Below are 24,936 nucleotides of genomic sequence, written 5' to 3'. Positions count from 1 at the left end.
CTTACTTTTTAGACATGAAAAACCTGCATAAGATGGGAAAGAACTCAGAGTCACCAAATCATTTTGCTATTGTTGGTGAAAAGGAGCAGTTGTTCATTACTCAAATTACTGGGGCATAAAATCTAGGTACTTACAAGACGACTGTCTTGAAGAAGCTGCTGAAGTATCTTCCTTCTCATCTCAGACTGACACTCTTTATTTTAAGCCTGTAGATACAGGGTACAGGAACTGTATGCTGGGTTCTAGATGAATTCATACCATGTCGTACACAGTGGCTTAAATACCCCCTAACTGCTTTTGGAGATGCCTCTTACTGCCTGTTCCATGTTCTTTCCATGACTGTTGCACTGGTGTCTTATAACCGTGTTGTGTTTGAGCTTGGACATTTCCCATGCTTTGTCATTTCCTTTACTCATATGTGGAAATTCATTTATTTATCAATGCATCATCACTGTTAAATTTGACTTCATTTCTATTAGCCCAGTTTTCAAGGTCAGTTAGTTAAGTTCCTGATTTATTGTGTTCCAATTATCTTCCACATTGTATATATTAGTGAATTTTATAAACAGCTTGCTTTTGTATATTAATATCATTAATTCTCACATCTTAAAAAAACAATTGCTTATATGAGTCCTGGAGGAACTGTATTGCTAATGTCCTTCCAGCTCATTCATCTTTTGCAAGTTGGTATGTCCTCTTTCTTGCCTTCTGATTGTTGTATTAATCGTGAATCTTGTGTTTTAGCATCCCATGTGACACCATACTGAATGAGCCTAGGTTAGGTCTACAGATCTCCCTTTGTCTTAGGCAGTCAGTTATCTCAGACGTTGTGCTACACAGGTATGATCTGCCTCTAGTAAACCTGTACTGTATTTTATCCCAATTTCGGTTTTGCTCCTTGTTCTTTCCTCATCATTTTTCTAAGATGTTATGTACCATCAAAACGGCTGGTTTAGGTCCATTTAGTTGTCAAGATTTTGTCTGTTTTCCCTTGATATAATAATGTCAGTTTTCCCATTGCTGTTTCTGCCAAACTATGTGAATGTTTCAGTTTGAAGATTAATGCTTGATTTTAATTTCTGTACAACGTTTTAAACCATATTAATAGTAAAGTCTTTAGTGCATGTAATGAACGTGTTTATCTGCTTCAGTAAGTAAATAATGGTTTAAATTAAAAACTGTACCTGGGAGCAGATCATCCCTGCTTTTGACAATAGGTGGGTCTATTACTCTTTATCTCTATGGTCAGCAGACATGCTAATAATGTTTAGTAGGTGCAAAAGTGTTTTTTTTACCGTGCATCTGTTATGTAAGTTTATGAATGTGGTTATAAGACAAGTTGGAATTTAATTTAGAATTTGTCAGTGGTGTTTCTTGCTCAGATTCTCTTAATGCCAAGCTTTATGCTTTTAAGAAAAGCATACACGTGAAATTTTTACAAATACTCAGTATTTGCTGACCTCTCTATTTTACTTCCTTCCAAGTGCTGGATACTGAAATTGGATGGAAAGTGTAAATCAGTTTTGCAGTGTATCACTTTGAACCATGTCATAAATACATGTAAATACATCAGTGGTTTTTTAACTTAGTAAATTAGTATTTTAGGATTTTGGGATGTGACATCTTCCTATGGTGTCTGAGGACACACTACTCTTTAAACATAAATTACTAAATGGTGTAATGAAACTTTCCTACTTACCCTTTCAAGAAAAGAAATTGTGATCGCTACTTTAAGTTCAAGCACAATCATTTCTCAGTAATTCAGGCATGCTGAAGGTCACCTCACTGCATGTGCCATGCACTCTGTCATCTGGTGCACTGGGAACTGCGAAGGCCACTCTGAAGAATGGACACGAAGCTTCTCCTCTTCAGCCTCTACTGCCTCCTCTTGTCTTCTGGGTTGGTTTCGATGGGCCTTCTCACAAGAAGGGAAAAAAAAAAGATGTGACAGAGAGCAAAAGATCTGGAATAAAAGCAAGCTGTACTCTATTTCACATTTCTTAGTTTTGAAGATTTTTAGTCAGCGGAAGACTGTTTTTACAAGTTCAGTAATCTCTCAACAGCATGTAATTTTTTTTCTCTATTAATAGATACTAATCAGTTAAGAGCTTTAACTTTAAAAGCTTGTGGGAGTAGGGAAGCAAAAAGGCACAGGAAGGAAACAAATCAAACTTTCTACTTTAGTTACATTGAGTTACATACTTACTAACAAAATGTATTGGAAATGACTAATTTTAATGGCTTTGTATTTAGTGGAAAGATCAGTGACTGTAAAGATTTGCTTAGAGTAAGTAGATGGTCTTTGTTTAAGGAAAACACGACCAAAACCCCATACACCTCAATTCTGATTTATGTTCAAATTGTAACCTACCAGGTACTTCCAATTTTTCATAGTTTTCAATTAAAAAAAATTAAAAACTCCTAAGTGTGGATGATGTCACTTACACTTTCTATCTTTAAACTTGGTTACTGTAGAATATAGTTTTTACTAAAGCCACTTCAAATTTCAATGTACAAGAATGGGTGATGTTGAGATAGGATGTTTGCTTTCAAACTGTTGTTTTTCTGTAGTTTTACTCCTAGTAGAAGGGAGTTAATACCACTAGATATGAACAAAGATGACAGTGTTAGATACAGGCTTAATCAGAATATAAATTCGAAAATGCCAATTTTAGAAAAAGATGTGTGTGTCACGAAGTAATTGTAATCAATCTTAATAAAACTTAACATGCTGTATAGTTGTGCTGTTTATCTTGGATAAGTGAATTCCGGTAAAGTTGTGGGATTTTGTGAATAATAATTTTTCTTGTTTGTTCTTAACAGGAGCTCACCAGATGTTGTTGTTGGCAGTGTTCATCACACCTCTTAATGATATCTACTCTGACTTCTCAAAGTTTCTGGAGATGATAGAAACAACATTGGACATGGATAAGGTATGGGCTGGTGTGTGGGAGGGGGTTTACTTAGCAATTAAAGGTTCTTATGGAATTTTGCAATCTGCTCTACACTCACTGAATTTAATTGATCATCTATATTAAGTAGTTAGTGATAGTTTAGCTGTGGAATATGTGAACACTGTTATTAGCGTAGCAGTTGGATATCAAGAGGATGTTCACCCACTGTCTGAAATAATCTAACCAATGAAAAGTTGCTTTGGGTACGTGGATGCTGTGGACCTGAAACTATTTCTTAAAAACCTCATCAGTAGTAAAAGTGGGGAAATTACTTAGTCACTTTTCGGCTTCTTCATATTTTCGAAGTTACTGTGACATGCCTCAAATCTAGAATGTAGCCAGAATATGTTTATTACATATTTCTCTGTTCTGTTTGATAAGATTAAGTCTTCATGACTGTTTGCCTCTCTGAAAAATGATTTACCTGGGTATAAAGGCTGACTTTACTTTCCAGTGTAAAGACATCTCTCACTAGAGAAAAAGCTGCTACAGTTATCTTAGCCTTGCATCTGCACTCGCGTATAAAACATTACTGATGATAGGGCTATGCTTGCAAGGGAGAACTGGCATTTTTTCCAGAGGAAAATTTGGCCAAGGAAAGCTGGAAGGAACATTCCTGTTCCTTGAATCTGTGGCATAAAGGAAAAGGGATGTGTATAAATGACTGATTTATCACTGTTTAACATTGAACACTTAGGCTAAAACATGAAGTGTTGCTTGACTGGGTGAAACAGTGCCACAGTTTTTAGTGAGTTTTGTACAGAATATTGTCCCGTTATATTTGTTAGAGAATTGGTGAGACGCAGTTTGAAATGTACATGCTTTGTCAGAAACATATTTAGTGTTCTGTTCTCAATAAGGTTTTGGTAATTTGGAAAACCTGGGAGGCTTTTAGGGTTGTCCTAAGTGTCAATCTCAGCTGATTGCAGAAATACAGGATCTACCTAACCACGTGCCAGGGATGGGAATGAGGGCAGGGTGTTGAACTTTTCAAAACTGCAATAGATTTGAAATTTTGAACATGCATATTTTTCTCCAGAGTCAGGAGTACTGGTTTTTATCTCTTGGTATTGTGCATGCATTTATCAACTGCATTTTACTGTTTAAGGAAAGACTGTTTGATTGACATGTTGCTGTAATTTGTGATATATGCTAATGAAGAAATTTATAGCTTTATACTAGTTACAGACCATCTGTTGATGCAGTTTGTATGCCCTGGGACTCTCTTTCTTTAAAATCAACAGATGTTCTAAGCCTTCACCCTTCATAGTCCAGCTCTTCAAATTTCTTTTCAGCTTCTACTTTAAAAATTTTTTTTGTTGTCCTTCTAAACAGAATAACAAGTCAGTTATTTTTAATCAAGTCCTATAGAATCCCGTGTGTCACCCCCCCCCCCCCCTTCAAGATACTGGAAAATAGCTATAGATAAACCAATATTGATTTTACCAAAAGAATAAACCTTGTCTGTGTGAGTGTTGAACGCTGAACTTCGACTTTGAACTCCCTTTAGTTTTTTAGGGAGCTCAAGCAAAATACCCAGCTCTGTTCTGAGTGTGATTGAAGGACAGGTTGTCATAGCAACTACATTGCCAATAATCAGTTCTCTTATAAAAAGAAACATCTAAATTCAAAAAGTGTGGCGTGTGGTTGTTCATTTACCTAGTAGTAATAAAAGTTGAGAAACTGCCCCTTCCATTCCTGTCTTTCACAGAATCACAAGGGACCTTCAAAAAAACATCTACTGCAAACTCCTTCTCAAGTCAGGGCAACTTCAAAGTTTGTTAGTGCTTTCGGTAGATAGTATTTTGGTTTGAGTGTTAAGAGCACAGCCCTTTACACAAGGACTTGTTTTTCAGATTAGCTAGCTAACTCACTGTAGTCCCAGAGTCTGCACGTTGTTTGCTGTCACCTCATTCATTTGAGCTCCCCTTGGAAATGTGACTCACTTGGGTTTTATTTCATGGAATTAAAACATATGCAGGTATGAAAGCATTGTCAATACTGTGATGTTGGTCTGCTACTTACCACATTAAAATTTTATACTTTGAGCATTCGTTTCAGAGTAGCTCTGAGCAGAAGCTTAGATTAAAAAAGATGCAGCGAGTTTAGTAGAACGAAAGGGAATGTCTAGCTGCTTCTTACCCCTATTGCATTAAGGGATTTACTTTTGTTAAAACCCTTTGCGTGACTCTTGCCATTAAGAGGCTCTGTATAGAGCAAAGGTGGGAGCAGGCCGATCTGTTGCATGTCTGTTGCATTCCTTAATCTCTGAAGCAAATTTAACACTTGTATTTAGTGAAGTACTGAGTTGTAATTTAGACTTTAGTGCATTTCAGTGATCTATATATCAGTGAAATATCACAATGATGGTGAGTATTTTTACTCTTCTTTTGGGGAGATCAGAGGGGTTCACTGGTATTTCCTTCCATTTTCCTTGTGAGCTGTAGCCTTACTGGACCATAACTGATGGTAGACTCATTAGGTACAAAGCACCGAGAACTCAAATATCACACTCTTGTTAATGCTTGTCCTGCCAGATTGTTGGCTGTGTTCACACTGAGGTCTGTGGAAGAGAAAAGTGGAAGTGACTTACCTAATTACATCAGATACTGCTATAGGAGTAGCACAGCTTGAGAGGAACGTTCAAGGGTAATATAGTTATGCGTGCCTGAGGGTTTCATATATTAATTAGTAGCAGAAGTGTTTAATATTTTTAGTAAACCATAAACACTGTACTTCCTTGGCAGTTAAGCTGAACATTTAATTTAATTTTAAAATGCTTTCTCGATTGCACTTGGCTTTTGCTTGGAGAGTGTGGTCAGATAGAGCCGTTCTGTTGGTCACCTGCTCAGGGTTTCTTCGTGACGCCTCAGTGAGGAACGAGCAGCTGCCCCATAGTAGTAGTTGGGGTGGGTAATGCAATGTATTAGAAGCTGTCTTCAAACCTGGATCTTACACATTTTTAAATGCAGTTTTTCAGGCTGAGGTAGTGGGATATAGGCTGCTAGATATCCTAAAGAGTTTGATATCTACACCTGGAAAAGCCACTGGGCACCTACCCTGGGGGTAGGTGCCTGGTCTGCTGTGAGCTGGTTCTTGAACTGCTGCAGTCTGTAAACCAGACTTAGTGTAAACGGAAGCTGAAGTCGTTTTGCTCAAATACTCCGGTCCTAAAACTTCACAGCAGTTCAAGATTTATTTCTTGCACACTAGCAGCCTCTGGGCTCGTTGGTCATCCCAGGGCTGTTGGAGTTAGCAACAAGCATATGGAAACGAACTCCAGCCCCACGACTGCTGGACGGAGCGATGGGTGAGGCAGTCGCATAGCTTTGCGCACATTATAACCTCTAGCCATGTGAGGATCTTTGCTTGCAATGGGATGAAAGCTTGCCTGCAGCGAGGAGGCCCTGAAGGGCTGACGTGCAGAGCATGGCTTCAGCTCCGGTCAGCCGCTCCGACGTGGCAGCCTGGAACCGACACCAGGCTGGGTGCCCTGCTGGGGCTGCTGCAGCATTATGGATCCTTGGGAACGTTACCTTCCTTCTCCTGAGGTTATGGGTTTTCTGCAGTTTATTCCAGGCCTCAGATAATAATTTGAAGCTGTGAAACAAAATTACTTTCCCCTTGGCTCTCAACCATGGTGGTCTCCTGAGGCCAGCTGTGACATGGGCTGGTGTGCATGGTGTTTCACATCCCAGCCTTTCCAGTTTGTTTCAGATCCAGAATGTGCCCTGAAAAACCAGGAATGGTCTTTCCTGCTGTGTGCTCTGTCATAAATGTATTGGTGTTCTTTCAGCAGAATTACAAAAGGAATGGGATGAACAGGCCTATCAACAGGGATGTAACAGGGAATGAATTTGTTCGTACCTTACTTAACGCCTCCAAGTTTCAAGGTGGTCCTCTAAAATCTCGTAATCACATACAAGTGAAATTGTATGTAAACCACCTTCTTGTTTCAGTGTGTTTTGCAAAGTATTTGCAGCTGCTTTGTGTACGACTTTGCAGATAATTCCCAGCTAGGGGAAGTTCATGAAACCTAATTAGATTATCTATATGACTAATACGAAAGAATGCTTAGTTTCCATGTTGGACAACAGTGCTAATATTTTGTTGATTGTAATAGCTTTTATGTTAAAATCAACTGTTACTTAGCAGTTACAAGTTGTGCTTGCAGATTAAACTTGAGGCTTGTGAGGTCATCAGAAACACACAGTGGAAATGTAGGGAAGAGAGAAAAAAATGATGAAATGCAACTTCTGTGCCTCTGAATGTTTAACTTGTAAGGAAATGTGTATGCTTTTCAACTCAAAATAACTGGGTTGAAATTGGGTGGCATTTTTGGTGGTGTTATGTAGGCTCTTTCTGTAACCTTTTTGAGTGTGTTTTGGACAGGAATTACTGTTTCAGAAACTTCTGTTTCCAAAGACTTCTTATTTTGAAGCACCCTATTCTTTTACACTGTCTAGATTAGCTGTTGAAGTCCGGACGAGCATACAGATTATGTACATAACAATTTAATTTCCTCTTGACTTCCCCTTTTTCCTACCTACTGCTCAGTTATTTGCATGCAAATAAATGTTCAGACGACTCCGTTTCAAAGTGAAGGACTCTGTTAAGTTGTTATATTTTACTTGCATAAAGTATATTATTTAAGAAAACAAATGTTTGAGATGTATTTGTTTCGTAGTTGGATCAGATTCCTGTTATCACAAACAGCATTGCATTACAAAATTATATATGAAAAATAAAGTGAATAAATGGTGAAGTGAATTCATTTTACCATGTGTGATCAGGGAGGTGTTTTATTGTATGGGCTTTTTATTGCCTATGTTCATATCAATTTTTTTTGGTTATTTTTCCCTAGGTGGACAATCATGAATTTCTTGTCAAGGCTTCTTTTGATCCTAATTTGACAGAATTAAGAGAGAAGATGAATGAACTGGAAGAAAAAATGCAGTCCTTTTTAAAGAGTGCAGCCAAAGAACTAGGTAGGGTATGAAACTGCCTTTGATACTTACCTCCTTTTGTAAAATGTTTTGAGATCAACTGATGAAAACTTGTATAGAGGAATTAAGGGATGTTTGCATTATTTTATTATTAGTTTGGGGTGGCTTTATTTATCACAGTACAATCTGTTGAAAACAGAGTGATTTTTGCTTTATAATTTGGCCTTTTTTTTAATGGATGGCATTCCAGAATATTTCAAAATATGTTGCAAAATACAAAACTAAATGTGCAGTAAAACTGTAACTCATCTAATTCTCGGCTTAGCCTGGTTCTGTTTTGCATCCTTTGAGAACATGCATTGAAACTTTTTTTCCCCTCTGTGCTTTCTCTTGAGTGTCCATTCAGGACATGCTAGTTTTCCTTTGAAGTTCTTTGCAAAATGTAATGTGTAAGCAAATGAGACATTTAAAGAACTGATGATCCTATGCAAAAAATTCCATGTGCAGCTGATGAATTGGGCAGTCAAAGAGCAACCTAATAAAATCAATTTTTAATGCAAATATAGCAAGGAAAACTGGCAACACCATAGTTATTTTAGGTTACACATTTAAGAGTTTGCATATTTTGTAGTCTTGATTTTTTTTTTTTTGAAACATAAACAAGATTCCTGGATGAAAAGAAGGAAGGACAAGATTGTGTAGGGATGGAATGAGAAATCTCACCAGCAGAAGTACGTGTTAGTAAAAGGATCATGAGACTACAGGTGCTGTGCTTACAGCTGCAATATAGAATTGCCTTGCAGTGTGCTGTGAACATTTTACATGTTTCTGGAGAATATGCAGCAATACAATAATCATGAACCTGATTTGAATATGCAGTGTAAGAGCATATCAAAGTAAGAGCAGAGAATGAATCTATAAACTTCTGTTAGGTCTGGCTATTTCTCATGCCTGTACAGAACCAAAGCAAGTAGACTGAATATCAGGGAGAGGCTACATCATACAAACTGGGGATTAGTGAGCAGAAATAGCACAGGCTGCAGGATTTTTTGATAATACAGTTGTTTTGGTTTTTTTTCTTTTCATCTAAAAGGTTTGGAAGCTGGCAAAAGCATCAAACTGGAGACAAATTCACAGTTTGGACATCACTTTCGAATAACTTGCAAGGAGGAAAAAGTTCTCCGTAACAATTCAAAATATGAAATAGTTGATACACAGAAGAATGGTGTGAAATTTACTAACAGGTATGAGATCGTCATGGCAGTTTCTCAAGCCTGTTGTGAAAGAAACAAAATTGTTCCTTTCTTTCTAATTATGCCGATGAACTGGCTTCCCTACATCTTGAATGGCTGATTTTCACCTTTTTAACTGGCTCACAGATTGAGATATTAAGCAAGACTGGCATGAGGGAGGAGTAGTCATACAGTTTCTGTTAAAAGCTGCAGTCCCTATTTACTTTGCCAACTGTTAGCTATTTTTGGTCCTTTGACTTGGGCTAATTTCTCTGTTTTAGTTGCAGCTTGTAGCATAATTGCCTTCACGGTGAGTGTTTGTACAGACACTTTCACAAGCTGCAATAGGAAAAGAACTATTTATGTTTATCACCAAATAAGACATGCAGCAGTTTTGTTGCTGATGACCTTTTTTCTTCCAAAACACTGTAATTTCTGTTTGTCCTGTGTATTGGACTTCAATTCTATGGCTCTGTAGCTCAAACTGTTTAAAAATTTCAGTCTTCAGACTAATTACACTGATGCTGTTTTAGGGTCTGGACAGGAGTTCTGTCACAGGTCAGCCAAGCAAGAAGTCTATACTTTTTTGTTGAATTTTTTGATTTTTGTAGAACACTTTAGAAGAGAATTTTAGGAGCGGCAAGGGCTACCTTGCTCATCAGATGTCTCTCTTTCTGTACTTCATTATTTTTACACAGAGCAAACGAAGTAGAAAGTTGCATATGCAGAATAACTTAGGTTGAGGGCAGTCTCTTGAGGTTAACTGGTCTAGCCCTTTGCTCAAAACAGAGCCACTTTGGAAATTAGATCCCATCTCAAAGTTAGATGAGATAGCTCAAGGCCTTACCCAGGTGCCCATCTTCCAAGCATCCTTCACAACCTGGTGGGGCACAAGTTCCAGTGCTGAACCACTCTTTTTGAAAACTTTCTTAATTGGCTCTGAAGAGAATTTTCCTTACAGGAGTTTGGGTTTTATCTCACTTTTTTGCTGTGTACAGCCAAGCAGGGTCTGGTGCCTCTCAGAACTTAGAACCTCTACTATAAGTGTCATCTGTTACTTTCCCTTGGGGAAGAACCCCATGGATCTCAAATGAAACAGACCTTTCTGAGCTCAGTTAAATTATAGTTACTTCTGTAGATAGTACTAGAAGCACAAGGCTGACCTCGGCTTATAGTGTGGGTGCGCTACTAGGGTGCGTTTTATATTCAGTCCTGTAGGCTCTGCTCCGCGTGAGGAGACTAGTTTGAGAAGAATAAATGCTCATTTAAACTCTTTTTTTTCAGCTTGCCTTATTTTGAAGACTAGAACCTGTTCTTAGTGACAGTAGTTCACTGAGGTTTTTGCAAAATGAAAGAAGTCAACGCCTTCAGCTCTGATAAGCCTGTTGTAGGACTCTAGGCTAATTACACCGTTGCTTAGCAGCAATTCTCCTCTGCCAGTTCTGTAATGTGCCACCTCTTGTTGCAAAATGGCCAGAATTTCAGCGTTAAGAGCAAGTCCTTCTCACGTAGCATGTCTGTAACAAACAACTACTGCAAGATTTTAAAGAATGATGTGTTCAGAGATGATAGATTTGCTGGTTTGGACCTTGTGGGTGATCTTCAACTTGGAATTAATCTTAGTGGTATCCTGGTGTGGATGAATCATGGATTAGTTGCTTTGTGATCCTTGTGCTGAACCTTGCTGTTAGAACAGGTGGGGACAACTGGTATCGACTCATAGATGTGGAGGCCAGAAGTTTGGATTGTAGCAGTGAAGATGGGACATCACAGCTTCTAAATATTGTGGTTTTGTTCACAGCAAACTGAGCTCCGTCAACGACGAATATATAAAGAACAGAGAAGAGTATGAAGAGGCTCAGGATGCAATTGTTAAGGAAATCATTAACATTGCTTCAGGTGAATATGTCAGTGTTGATGTGTATCGCGGTTTGGAACACTGTGGGGACTTGCAGTCACTTTGTAGATCCTTCTGTAGAGAAGAACCATAATGGTCCCTGAAGAATTAGTGTCAGAAATGAGGTTTGGCTTTTAGACAGTTGTTGGAAGGTTGAAATATATGGTCTTATGTGGTCAGACCCTTTCCTGGCATGCTACAGATGTGCAGAGGTGGGGTGTGTGCAAATGCTAATCCCATAGAAGGAACAAAAATATGCCCATGAAGGCCACGTCTATCCTCCACCTACCTCCCTGACTCTGTGCCTCTCCAATGAAACTGCAGACTAAGTAGAAGGCAGAAGAGTTAAAGGACAACAGAACTGAGGGAGTGGGACCTGAGGTCTGTGAAAGATGAACATGGTATGCAATGTAAGATCATGTTAGTCATCACTTACATGATGCAATAAAAATATTAGTGTTTCCTAATTAATTTCCTTGTATTTTGCTCCAAGATTGCCTACTTAAAGGACTTTTACTGTCCTACACCAGAAAGAGAAAAGACATCGGGGAATTTGGGCTGGAGGATGCTGTAAATACTGCTTCTCCCAGTGACACTAGTTCCAGCATAACAAATTTCAGCTCTTTGAAAGAGAGAAGTGGAAAGTGAAAGTACATTTGCCTTTAGCTTAATATTCATTAGTATTAAGGATAAAAAAGCCCCGTTTTTAAGCTGATGTATTAATATATTTGAGTGTGTATTAAGTTAAAGTGAAAATCTTCACAAATTTTGACCTGTTGTCATGATAAGGAGTATGATGCAAAATCAGTAGCTTGTTGGGTTTTGGGGTTGGTTTTGGGTGTGGTGTTTGTTTGGGTTTTGTTTGTTTTTTTTTTTTTTTTTTGTTTGTTTGTTTTTTTAATTTGTATCTTGGCAATTTTCAAGTAGTGCTATATGTGTACCATACTAAGGTTTGTATGTTTATGTGGAAAGCTATTTGAGTATTATGTAGCAGGGTTAGCTTCAATGTGTCATCTATAAATACCTAATATGTCTAATAGTCTTTTGCTGCTGCTTAAAGCTTCTGTGGTGTGTAGTCATAGATTTACAAATGTAGGTGTGTATTTAAAAAGCGTTTTTCTTCCCCAAGTGGAAGCAATTTAATGAAAAAGACTGGATTATATGTGTAATTCTTGAATGACAGTGACTTAAAGTTCTCTTAATGATCTATACCTAGCCAGTTCACGAGATCATGTTAGGACAGTGTACTTTGTACAGGTGGGACTCCTTCTGCAGGTCGCTGCTCACCTCTTCTGACACGTGCATCCCTTTAACAGGTGTTGCATGGTGTACCTCTGTAGACTCCTGTCTCTTATCCCTTTCACTGAAAAAAAAACAGACACCAAAACTTAAAAACTGGTACTGGGGTTTCTGGGCCATCTTGCCTAGTTGTCTCATAACACAGGTGCTGTGTCTTACAGACCCCCCCATACCATCCTTCACAAACATCATGGTAGCTGTGTCTGAATTGTCAGGGGCGTGCCTCTGTTGTCTTTGCTTGCATGAGCCTTAAAATGCCGTGTATTACTGAGGAAGGAAACTTACTGGACTTCCAGCCATCTTGCCACTCAGCATTTGCCTTCCCGTGCTAAGATCAGCTATTTCTTGTTGTCTGGTGTCAAGGCAAAACAGCCAGTATGGCCTCTCCTCTTCCTTTTCTTAGTCTGAGGAAGTCCCCTTCATAGTCACAGCATGGAAACTTTAGGATTACATCTTAGACTCTTACAGAAGGTGATTGCTATTTTGAACAAAGATGACTTTTAATGCAGATGAAGTAATTTAATGGGCTGAATATAGGCTTTAAGGTATCTTTTCAGCAAGAACAAAAAATTTTCTAACTGTATTGAATTTGTGTCTCTCTAATAAAAACCAGGTTATGCAGAACCAATACAGACGATGAATGATGTGATCGCTCTGTTAGATGCCATTGTCAGTTTTGCTCATGTGTCAAACGGAGCACCAGTGCCGTATATCCGTCCTGTCATTCTGGAAAAGGGAGAAGGAAGGATTGTGCTGAAAGGTGCCAGGCATCCTTGCATTGAAGTGCAAGATGACGTGACCTTCATCCCCAATGACATTACCTTTGAGAAGGGCAAGCAGATGTTCCACATTATCACTGGTAAATGTTTGTTCTCTTTTTCATTTGTTATTTATGCTTTAAATGTCTTCAGTATTTCCAATAATGATGTCTTTAAAAAAACAAACCAACAATCCAATAAAACTCTGTCAAAACAATTTCTCTAATCAGGAAAGGGTGAGCAGCTAGCAAGTTACTAATTTTTCTGTATGGGGGATAAGATTTAGCTCTGGAAAAGAAAGGAGGGTATTTGTAAGCTATTGTTGTTTATTATATTAAAAAAAGTGTCCATGGTGTTCTTGTGAAATGTTTGGTAGTGGATATTCTACATGTTTGTGCACATACCAGCCTATTTCTCATCTTCCAAACTCAGTTGTGGATTTAGTTGTCATGATTGGAGTTACAGTGCGTTGTTTGTAGGAGGTGATCGCTAATTTAGAAATAGGCATTTGGGAAGAAGAGAGAGGCTGCTAGGACAGTGGGAAATTAGAAATTAGTCCTTCCTGTTCTTTGCCTTAGTGAATGTAAGTTCACAAGCCAGGCAACCTCGGGAGCTGGAAAATCTGAATCTGCTTAAAAGACTTGGAAAATTCCACTAGGCATCACTTGGGCTGTAGCCATGTAGGCACCTTCTGTAGGCGATATTTTAACCAGACTCTCGGATAATGTTTTCTTTCTTTGGTATTAAAGTCGATTTTAAATGCAAAACATGTTTCAATGACTCTACCCTTTCCCCCCCCCCCCCTATTCTCTGGTGTAATTAAGATAATTTTACTACACAGGAAAACATTTTTAGTGTTTATACATTTAATTGAATTTTAATTTCCATCCAGATGTCCTTGACATACATTCTGAGTAGCAAAGATCTGAAATTAGGGAATGATTAATGAACACTTCTAACATAATCAAGAAGAAAAACTAAAAATCTGAATAAATGCATGATAACAGGCTTGTTTTTCTGGTTAGCAAAAGCGTAAAATTGGTTTTAATGATCAGTTTTCTGGAAAGTACTTTTTATTTCATTTGTACTTCAGTTAATTTTAACTTCTTAATATCTGGTTTTGCTGATTCAGAATCCCTTTGGAGTGTAATTTAAATATCACGTTAGCTTGCACCCAGTCTGTAACTAAGCTATTTCATTTTTACAGACAAATTGTAATTGTTGTTTGAGATGAAAGCAAATTATTTTCACTCTCAGGCAGCAATACTGATGATTTTTTAAAATTAAAGCTTATTAATTTTAGGTGTGGGTATGTGTTTTAGATGACTGCTTATACTTCTCGGAAGTCCCAAAACTTGGGAAGGCCTCTAACGCACTCTGATCACCTTTGGAAAAAGCAGCACTCAGTAAGGCAGACAAGCGAGCCATACTGGTAGTGGAACTACTTTGCTGCACCTGTTAGACTGATACTCCTCCCTGGCGAGAGAGCAATAAGTTTACATGTTCTTTGTTTGGATTTTAGAGCCTCTTCTCCTTTTACAAGAACTCTCGAATTATAAAAGATTATGTTTTTCTTTAATTCATTTGCAAAATTTCTTCTTTAGGCCCTAACATGGGGGGAAAATCAACCTACATCCGGCAGACAGGGGTCATTGTTCTTATGGCCCAAATCGGGTGCTTTGTGCCATGCAACTCTGCGGAAATAACCATCGTGGACTGTATCCTGGCTCGGGTGGGGGCAGGAGACAGCCAGCTGAAAGGTGTGTCTACTTTCATGGCTGAGATGTTAGAAACTGCTTCCATCCTTAGGTAAGTCTGTGCTTCTTTGCTGCTGTTGGTTGGGTTTGATGGGAGAGGAGGTGCTCTAAGAAAGGTGCATTTAAGATTTCCTTTTATGTAGCATCTCGTTGGAGGATCTCAAAGCTGTTTTTTAGCAGGCTCGTAAGTTCTGGAAGTAGCCTTCTGTTTATTTTGGTGGTCATATAGAGCTGCTACCAGGAGGCCAAAGTCTAAACAGGACAAAGAAACTAATTCGAATGATCTATGTGACTCTGTGTGTGCACTTTATTTGTTTGTTGCTATGTAAACAGGAAAGGTCTTTTGCCTCTTTCGTGCTATGCCTCCACAACATAGCTTGTGGTGTTCCAATATCCAGAGCTCACGCTGTTCTCAAACGTTAATAAAAGACTCTTGTGTTTTTTAGGACAGCCTCTGAAAACTCCCTGATCATCATTGATGAGCTGGGAAGAGGAACTTCTACCTACGATGGCTTTGGCTTAGCCTGGGCTATTTCAGAATACATTGCTAGCAAAATCTGTGCTTTCTGTATGTTTGCTACACATTTTCATGAACTGACAGCTCTTGCTGACCAAGTGCCAACAGTAAATAACCTGCATGTTACTGCTCTGACCAGTGATGAGACACTGACGATGCTTTACCGTGTCAAGGAAGGTAAGACTGTAAATGGTGAATAGGGTAAACTTTATTTTGCCGGGGGGGAAGGAATCTTAGTAGATAAAAAGTTTAAAAAAAATTTTATGTCATACTCCAGGCTTAGGGTTTATAATAGACATGTTTATATTATCTCATGTTTATCCATGGAGTGTGTGTATGGCAGGAGCTCTGTCCATGTGTGAACACAGTTGGTTATGTGTTATTTATTTGTTATTAGTGTAATAATGTTGTTAATTGTTAAGATTTCTGTTATTTCTGCCACTCAAGTTGATGCTTTTGAAGTTGGTCCCTTTTCATTTGTGATTTGTTTGTGTTTTTGTTGTTTGCTTGGGGTTTTTTTTGTTTGCTTTGTTCTGTTTTATGTTGGTTGATTTGTTTTTTATGAGCAGAGGGAAGAGTTCCAAAAGGTTATTTGCTGTTTTCTAAGTCAGCCATTTTAACCTGTGGATAGAAAAGACTTATGTTCCTTAAACTGTTCTTTTATAAGAAATGTGTGCAACTTTTTATGTCCTGACAGTTTTTAATAATGTCTGTTTCCTTGTAATAAGGCTTAGTCATTGAAGAAACATGTTGCCCAATTTATGCAGTAGTTTGATACAGGAAAATTCATGTGTTTATTTTTTAGCAAATAGCATCATAGAAAACCAACGAGTAGCCTGTTGTTTTCTTAGTGCAAGATAAATGTGGATCCAGTTATTCTTTTTGGTATTAAATTAGACAATTTTTAATTGGGCATAAATTTCATCTGTTAACTGCAATAAGGTGTTCCTCCTGCTTCTCTCTATCCCCAATCATTTGCTCTTGCTCCCCTCAGCAGGAGCCTGTATTTACGCTAGGTAGAGAGGCAGTGAAACTGTGTCTGTCGGGGTGTGCTGATTTAGTTGTGAGCTCTACAGTGATTCTGTTGTTCCCGTATGAGCATTTCAGGCAGGTTGCCCACCTCTGGACTAAGATTTAGAGTTTAAAATGCGAGCAGAGTACCATTACACTGTATTTTCACTTCAAAATACCTTCATTTTCTCTTTCTGAGTTCTCATTCTGAAGGAATGAGTTAGATGACAGGCAGAAGGATGGAATATGGTTACCGTAGGGCACAGTCGCTCTACTGGGTCAGATCAACAGTTTGCCTTGTGAAGAGGTTTTGTCTTGAATAAGGAATAACTGTTTGAGGAGTTGGGCTACTGTCTTTATGAAGATAATTACTAAGTATTATCCATCCTTGTTAAGGCTAAGGAGCTAGTCCTTGTGTCCCTGTTCAAGTCCTGGAGACTGATGTTTATATCTTTTCAGTTTAGGATTTAATCTTACAGGTACGATTGCTGAACTTCGTTTTTGACACAATACCAAATACTTGCTTTTACTTGCCTCGTTCCTCGTAATAGCTCTGCTTTTCATAATTAGTGCATATTCAGTATGCTGTCTTGGAACTCTCTCCGATACTTCCTGATTTCTTTAGCTGATTTAGGACGTTGCAGTTTGTTCCTTCTGGCATACTTTGTTCTGAAATAAATCTAATATCCTGTCCAATTGTCACATTTTACTGTTAACACTCTTAAAGATCATTTTAATAATCTTCACGGGCTATCACCATGTTATTAAGTGTCTTTAGATACTTGGTAAATGTGTGTTTACTATATCCTGATCTAAGCCTCACTCAAATGCTACCATGCTAGTTTTACTCCTGTGACGTTACTATTTCTTGCTTATTTCTTCCAGCTTTCAATCCGTGGAATTACTTCATTCTTGCCCTTCGATTACTTGTGTAACTGCTTCTAATTTTGTATTCACCTTCATGGCCAGAGGTTCTGCTCTCCTCTGGCTTTACTGAGCATCTACTTAGAGCCGGTCAGAAAAATCTCTGGCTGCCATGCTCTTGTTTCTCTTAACTCTGTATCCTTGTCTTCTCAGAGTTTTATTCCTTAAAAATGGCCTCTGTTTTCCTCTGTTAGTGCACTTTTCCTAGGCAATGCCCAGGCTTTGCCTCTGAGTGTGAATCCCAAGTGCTGTGGCCCTGACACCCAGCCTTTACCAGGAGAAAGGCAGTGCTGGGGGTTCTTCTGTGGTCTGCTGTTTCCCATCTTTTCCAGCACATGCTGAGCTCCTTCCACCAAGTGATTGTTCAGAACCCTCTGTGTGTCCCGCTCAAATCAGCGCTTAAAATACGACTCGGTGTGCATGGGAGTGGAAGACAAGTATAGTCATAAATTGCTTCAAGTGGACATTGAAACTAGGAGTGTTTTCAGTGCAGTGAGAGCTGGCAGTGTACAGTATCTTCCAGCAAGCCATCTTTGCTTAGATGCCTTAGTTGAGTATGTAGATTGTATATTAGATTTAATATACACTAGATCTAAACCTTCTGCCTTATAATATCTAAACCCTTTGTGACAGCAACTCCTGCGATTAAAGGATCCCCTAATACTTCCCAGATAGTTGGCTGAATTCTCTTTCTTCAGTCTGCATACCTCACCTCTCCCCCCCCCTTTTTTTTTTAACCTATATTAACGCACACATTGTGATACTGGTGAAAATTCTAGAAGCCTGATTTCATATGTTTCTTCAACCAGTTTTGTCATTTCGAGTCATACACGTTTTCTTTGTGCGTGCAGTGTCGTCTTACTGGATCTGTTGAGCGTAGAGGCACAGTAGTTTATATCTGTCTGCTTAAACCCCTGTCAGATGAGATGCAGCCTTGTGAAATCTTCATCTTAAAATACCTGGTCTCAAATTAGGTGTCTGTCATGTAAATTTTTGCATTTAGTTTCCCTTTTGGAAGAATTTTGTTGTTTAGGCAAGGATGTGAGTATAGACAGCTTGGATACAGCTGTGTTTTGAAACAAACTACAGGTTTCATGTCACTCAAAATTGTAACTAAACCTGCAGTGCATGACAAGGAACTTGTATAGGGTTTTTTTCATCCCTGTCTTCACGCTTCAAGAGTGTGACAGAATTGCTGGAAGAGGAGACACAGAAAGTACTGTTCCCCAAACCTCTGCTCAGGATTTTCTCAACAGAAAGCAGAGTTAGTTTTGTGTCTGGGGAGCTGTGTGTGTTTAATATAAAATCAAGAAAACTAATTTCTGCTTAAAAATACTAATTTACTTTAAGAACCCTGAGAGATTTATAAGGTTAAACCAGAAAAAGATTTAAATGCTAAATTTTCCTTTACCTATTCTTCAGTTACGCAGTGTTTAATAGATGATTAGTTAAGTATTGTTTTACATGTATAATTCATTTATTCATAACTCCTTGCTGCAGACCAGAATTAAAAGGATGTAATAATATTTGTGGGTGGCCAGTTGGAATTATGGTGAGGTAAATGAATGGAGTTGATAGATTGTATCAGAGGGCTTTTGATATTGAAGTGAAATTTATTTTCTGCAACTGTGTATACTTGACACACTTCAGGCGATTCTGAGAACTTTTCTTTCTAAACCAAATATTATAACCAGTGTATTAAATGAACTAAATATAAAGTTAGAATTGAAAGGTTTTGATGTAATTAAAGACGACTCCTGGAGACTGAGGAGTTACATGGCACTAGATGCAGAGGAGGAGGATGATGATTGAGTATGCAACATTTTAAGTATTTTTATATATACACATACACTTATATGTATTCATATAAATATAGAAAAACATGAGTGATATATATGTAAAAAAAATTGCATGAATTACTATATTCTATAGACTCTGCTGAAGTACTGTAATAGAAACTATTATTCAATTTCATTCAGGTACTAGAGGGAAATGCTTTCTGGTTGAAGTCTTTTCCCTTTCGCCCTGAAGCACTTTTGGAGTTCTGCAATTACTGCTCTAAGAGAGCTTAATTAAATAAGAGTGTATTCTGTAGTCTGTGTTATCGTGCAGAGTCTGAAAGGTAAATTGGAAAAATGTTGGAGAACCGAACGATGTCACACACTCAATTCTTAAGAACAGAGAGCTGTTATGACTTTGTTCATATAATCTCTCTATGATATAAATAAATATATAACCTGTAGCCATATTATCTCTGTGAGAATTCTTTACTGGTTGTTTTTCTCTGTATCCAGGTGTCTGTGACCAGAGTTTTGGAATACATGTAGCAGAGTTGGCGGCTTTCCCAAAACATGTGATAGAAAGTGCAAGAGAGAAAGCATTGGAGCTGGAGGAGTTTCAAAACATTGGCAAGTCCAAGGAATCTGAAGGAGAACCACCAGCCAAGAAACTCTACAGAGAAAGAGAGGTTTGCTATCCAGAATGCTTTTTAAAATTCTTTTGCCTGGAATAGCCTTCACCAAATAGTTTAAGGATTCAGATTCCCCCAAAGCTTGAGGATAATTAACTATAATTTCATTCTTCCATAACAAAATATTTTAGCTATGAAGTTCATTAGGAGTTGAAGAGATGTTCCAAGGATAGTGGGTTTTGCTTTGGGTTCATTTCAGATTAACATAGGCAAGAATTTTATCGACAGATACAGTCAAGAGAATGAAACTGTGTTTTTTTCCATAAAGAATAATGCTCAGCAGTTAGTGTGCTTGGCATAGAACTGGAGTCACTCAAGCGACCATGTCTGTAACTGTCCTTCTTTAGGCTATGAACTGAGCCAGAATTGTGTTCACTACTTTTGTTGGCCACTTAGTTTGTATGCAGTGTTTCTTGTGACTTAAGCTGTAGCTTTTGTATTAATTGTTGGTTAGATTATTCTTGGCTCTGCAGGGGAGTTACACCTGGTTTTGCTCCCCCTTACCCAAGGGCTCATTAGTGGTGATTTGTGGAAGCACAACATGGACGTGTTCTGATTTGTTCGCATCAGAGACAGCCTTCTCCTGTGTGCCCTTCCTTGTCCCATCAGTATTAAGGCGTCTCACAAGCTGATTGTGTTGATGGGCATGGCAATTTGGACCTGGAATGTCTGATTTACAGGTGTCATTAAGTTCTTCCCATCTCACACATGAGTCCCTACTCAGCTGAGAAAGAAAATGTTCTTGGCTTTGCGCAGGCTTCAAGCTCAAGTCAAGGCAACCAGCATCTCAGCATAGATTGATCATGTCTATATTGTGTAGTACAGTTGTGTAAAGCCATTTGAGGGAACTGTTCTTTTTCTCCCTTCATTTTCTCTTAAAAGAAACTTAGTTGGCAGGTGATGTAAAAGAAAACAATAAAGGAAAACGATAGCTTGCAGGAAGCTTTTTCAGGATAGCCTGTGTCGTCTTGTTGCTGGATTAAGAGTCCTCACAGTGACATCTGTTGCAGCCTCCTAGGAAATACACATCCTGCCTGACGACTTGCGTTGTTTTTTTGCCAATGTTCAGGTGCTCCTTGCATGCATGTCAATCTGCTTACAGATTCTGTGTCCCAGGAGTTGGCCTGAAACTTCGCAGCCTTGTAACTCACTTATCTCCTATACATTGGGGGCAGTCTTGGTGTAATACTCCAGTATATGGGAGCCTTGAAGTGTTAGTCCATACCCAAAGCACTTTGTACATTTAAAAAGCCTTTGCTGTAGGCAGAGGCTGTTACCCGCTGCTTTGTTTTCAGTTTCAGAGGTCTACTGCATTTATTCCTAGCTCAGTAAGTGGATCTGATGTTGTGGATGAATGATCTGTGGTTTGTCCTGTATTTTAGTGCCAGAAGGTTCCCTCTCCAACTATCTCAGTTGCTCCTCAGTTACCTTTCCTTGGCCAGCTTGCTAGGTACAGTGGTGAAGTATTTTTCAGATTAGCTGGGTCTGGCTGTGTGGTCTTACGTTGGTGTAAATTAAATGGACGTGACAAACACAGCATCATGTTTTATTTTTGGATATTTCAGTGATACATAATATTTCATCAAGTCTCTAGGTAATAGAATGGCATAGCTTTAGCTATCTCGGCCAGGCAATTTGTCTGCCTTCATTAACATCATGTTTAGAAGGAAAAGTGTGCTGCTATAGAGTCCTGTGGAGACTTCTGCACTGAAAGCACACTGCGTCAGTCCTAGATCATAAAACAAAACTGAGAAAGCTTTGTAGTAGAATCCTAAAAGGCAGAGGACTAGACAAAATTCTGTGTTCTGGGCAAACTGTTTCTAATACAGGGATCCTGAATACTGTTTGTTGAAATGTTTGTTCTTGCATTTCAATTCAGATTGTTTAGAAGTTCCACTTTGCCTGTTTGTGTAAAAGCATATGCATAAAGCTTAATTATCATCTGTTCTCCTTGGTGACGGCCAGTCTCCAGTTGCTTGGTTACAATTTGTTCTTTGCTTTTGCATATTGAAACATTGGTTTTGATTTACAGTTCCTCTGAAAAGTAACTAGTTTGGGTAATATGGCCACTCTGATGCTGTTACTGCTATCAAACCTCACCTAATCCTTCCAATACCTAAAGGAGGCCTATAGGGAAGCTGGGGGGGGACTTTTTACAAGGGCCTGTAGTGACAGGACAAGGGGGTAACGGGTTTAAATTGAAAGTGGGGAGATTTAGATTAGACATCAGGAAGAAATTCTTCCCGGAGAGGGTGGTGAGGCACTGGCACAGGTTGCCCAGAGAAGCTGTGGATGCCCCATCCCTGGAAGTGTTCAAGGCCAGGCTGGATGAGGCTTTGAGCAACCTGGTCTAGTGGAAGGTGTCCCTGCCCATGGCAGGGGGGTTGGAACTGGCTGGTCTGTAAGGGCCCTTCCAACCCAAACTGTTCTGTGATTCTGTAATGTAGTTGCACACTGGAGTTAAATGTGGAACACACATAGGAGCTCTTAGTGTTAAGTATTATATTTCTGCTCATCAACTGGTACTTTTTGCTTGTGGCTTGAAAGAGGAAAGAACTCTTGATACCAGTGTAACTGGATTGTCCTCATGTTGAGAACATGATAGCAAGTGCAAAAATAGCAGAGATTTTTGCCTGCAAAAAAAATCTGGTGATGAATAATAATACTTTGTACCTTTGGGTAGTTTGGAAGAATCCTGCAATCTAAACATCCTGTTTTCTCTTCCTCCTCCTCCTTCTGTTTCAGGAAGGTGAAAAGATAATTCAGGATTTTCTTTGTCAAGTGAAAGCATTGCCTCTGAGGGATATGTCAGAAGAAGACATCAAAATCAAGCTGAAGCAGCTGAGAAACGATGTGTTGGCAAAGAACAACACTTTTGTGAATGAAATCATTTCCCGAACCAAAGTGACATCATGAAAGGTGTGAGAACAGGATACAGCTCTTGAAGCGTATTTTACATTGCAAGAACTGTTATTTTCTTGTCTCGTAGCCTTTATACTTTGATATTTGTACTGATTTAAGTAGACTTTTTTTTTCCCCCTTGGATTGTAATTATTTTTTAAAAAATCCTGAGCACGTTCTGTGCCAGCTTCCAGCTTTAGTTGTGATGACTGTGTCCTTTTAGAAGTTTTCAATAAAATTCAGTATTGAGAGAATTATTGACTGGACAAACAAAACAAGCAATATTTTATCAGGTAAAAGGCATGCTAGAAAGTGCAATAATTCAAATGGCAAACAGCTACCACAGCCTGAAAAAGCAGCAGCGCATATGTGAAATCCTTGTCCTATTCCATGATGCTTTTCTGTGGGATGCAGTTACGTTCATTAGTTTTGGGTAACGCTCTGTTAGTGCTCCATTAGGAAAAAAGCATCTAATCAGGGGGATTAGGCATAAAACTGCGTGTGTACCACTGTGGAGGTGGGGGGGTGTTTTTGTTTGCCGTGTGGAGTTTGAGTCACGTACACTACAGGCCTGCTCTTCATGCTTGAGTGGTGGTAACTGTCTTGTGGTTTTTGATGGTTCTGTAGCCTGAGCAGAGGGTGAAGTTACACTTTAACTGGAACTTAGGAGTTGGTCACGATTTGTGAGCTCTGTTTGCGAAGAAAGAACATGCTGATTTTTATCTAATGCATTTCTCATGCTGAGGCATTTTGAAAGCACGCAGGCACAGGTTTGTATTCTTGAAATTTAACGTTTTGAATTGTAGCTCTAGAATGCTTAGGTTTAATGCTGTCAGTGCTGAAAGTTTAATGGGAAAAGGTGCTTACTGCTGAGATTATAGAAATAAAATCATGCTGAGGATGCCGCCAAAATGTGGTCTGGGGACAGCAGTGCTGCTGTTAAAGCTGCACACAGTCAGGGGTTGGTCTCTGGCAGTGGTCCGCACCGAAATGTTCCAGCGGTGGTCCTGAGGGCCTTATTGTTCAACTTGCTGTTGGGTAACGCTTGCTTGTAGTTAGACTAGAACTTGGAAGAGAGACATACTCCTCAACAGAAACAAAGAAAGAAAGGTTGGTTTGTGAGAGCAGTTCGAGTCCCGCATAACACCTTTTTGGCCTTTAGATCAGAGCACGTTCTGCTTACAGAGGCAGAAATAGACTTGCGTTTACGAACAGTGGGGTCAGTGTAAGCACCCAGTCTCAGTAGCTGTGTCTGGAAGGTGTGTGAATGGAAAAATCCATTACGTGAATTAATGAGAAACATAAAGTAATGAAAAATATAGCTGGTTTTGCAAATCTGTTTGTTTTCATGCTATTCTAAAATACGGAATTATACATAAAATGCATCCACATCATTGGATGGGGGAAGAGCTACGGATGTCATCTGCCTGGACTTCTGCGAGGCCTTTGACAGAGAAGGACTTGGGGGTACTGGTGGATGAAAAGCTGGACATGAGCCGGCCGTGTGCGCTGGCAGCCCAGAAAGCCAACCGTATCCTGGGCTGTATCCAGACAAGTGTGGCCAGCAGGTCGAGGGAGGGGATTCTGCCCCTGTACTCTGCTCTGGTGAGACCCTCACCTGAAGTACTGCGTCCAGCTCTGGGGTCCCCAACATAAGAAGGATATAGACCAGTTGGAGCGAGTCCAGAGGAGGCCACAAAGATGCTCAGAGGGCTGGAGCACCTCTGCTATGGGGACAGGCTGAGAGCGTTGGGCTTGTTCAGCCTGGAGAAGAGAAGGCTCTGGGGAGACCTTATAGCACCTTCCAGTGCCTGAAGGGGGCTTATGAGAAAGATGGGGACAGAGTTTTTAGCAGGGCCTGTTGCAATAAGAGATGGGATAATAGTTTTAAAACTAAAAGGGTACATTCAGACTAGATATAAGGAAGACATTTTTTGCAATAAGGGTGGTGAAACACTGGAACAGATTGCCCAGAGAGGTCGTAGATGCCCCGTCCCTGGAAACATTCAATGGACAGGGCTTTGAGCAACCTGGTCTAGTTGAAGATGTCCCTGCCCATGGCAGTGGGGTTGGACTAGATGGCCTTTAAAGGTCCCTTCCAACCCAAACCATTCTGTGATTCTATGATAAAAGAGACAATGACTATCAATTTAGAGGGTCAAATACTGCCATGCCATAGCATTTGTATTAAATCAGACTGCTTTAACTTGCTGGAAACAGGCAGTTCTTGTGATTGGAATCGCTGGTACTTACAGAGTCTTCCCACGTAC

At 39.2% G+C, this 24,936-nt stretch overlaps 1 protein-coding gene across 1 annotated transcript in view; it reads left to right on the top strand.

Moving 5' to 3' along the window:
• The window catches only part of MSH2 (mutS homolog 2), a gene marked incomplete at its 5' end in the record, with an annotated part of 46,037 nt that extends 23,185 nt beyond the window's left edge, over positions 1-22,852 (top strand). Inside the window, 9 exons of the mRNA XM_010156213.1 lie at positions 2,824-2,933; positions 7,819-7,942; positions 8,994-9,144; positions 10,934-11,031; positions 12,942-13,187; positions 14,691-14,895; positions 15,290-15,537; positions 19,590-19,762; positions 22,511-22,852. Of these exons, the coding sequence (XP_010154515.1) occupies positions 2,824-2,933; positions 7,819-7,942; positions 8,994-9,144; positions 10,934-11,031; positions 12,942-13,187; positions 14,691-14,895; positions 15,290-15,537; positions 19,590-19,762; positions 22,511-22,681 (1,526 nt within the window). The remainder of the gene's footprint in view (positions 1-2,823; positions 2,934-7,818; positions 7,943-8,993; positions 9,145-10,933; positions 11,032-12,941; positions 13,188-14,690; positions 14,896-15,289; positions 15,538-19,589; positions 19,763-22,510) is intronic.
• Positions 22,853-24,936: the final 2,084 nt, after the last annotated feature.

Source organism: Eurypyga helias, unplaced genomic scaffold, assembly GCF_000690775.1.
Source record: "Eurypyga helias isolate BGI_N326 unplaced genomic scaffold, ASM69077v1 scaffold12660, whole genome shotgun sequence".
Classification (NCBI taxonomy): domain Eukaryota; kingdom Metazoa; phylum Chordata; class Aves; order Eurypygiformes; family Eurypygidae; genus Eurypyga; species Eurypyga helias.
The sequence above is the reverse complement of the archived record's forward strand: the minus strand, read 5'-3'. Positions and strand labels throughout refer to the sequence as shown.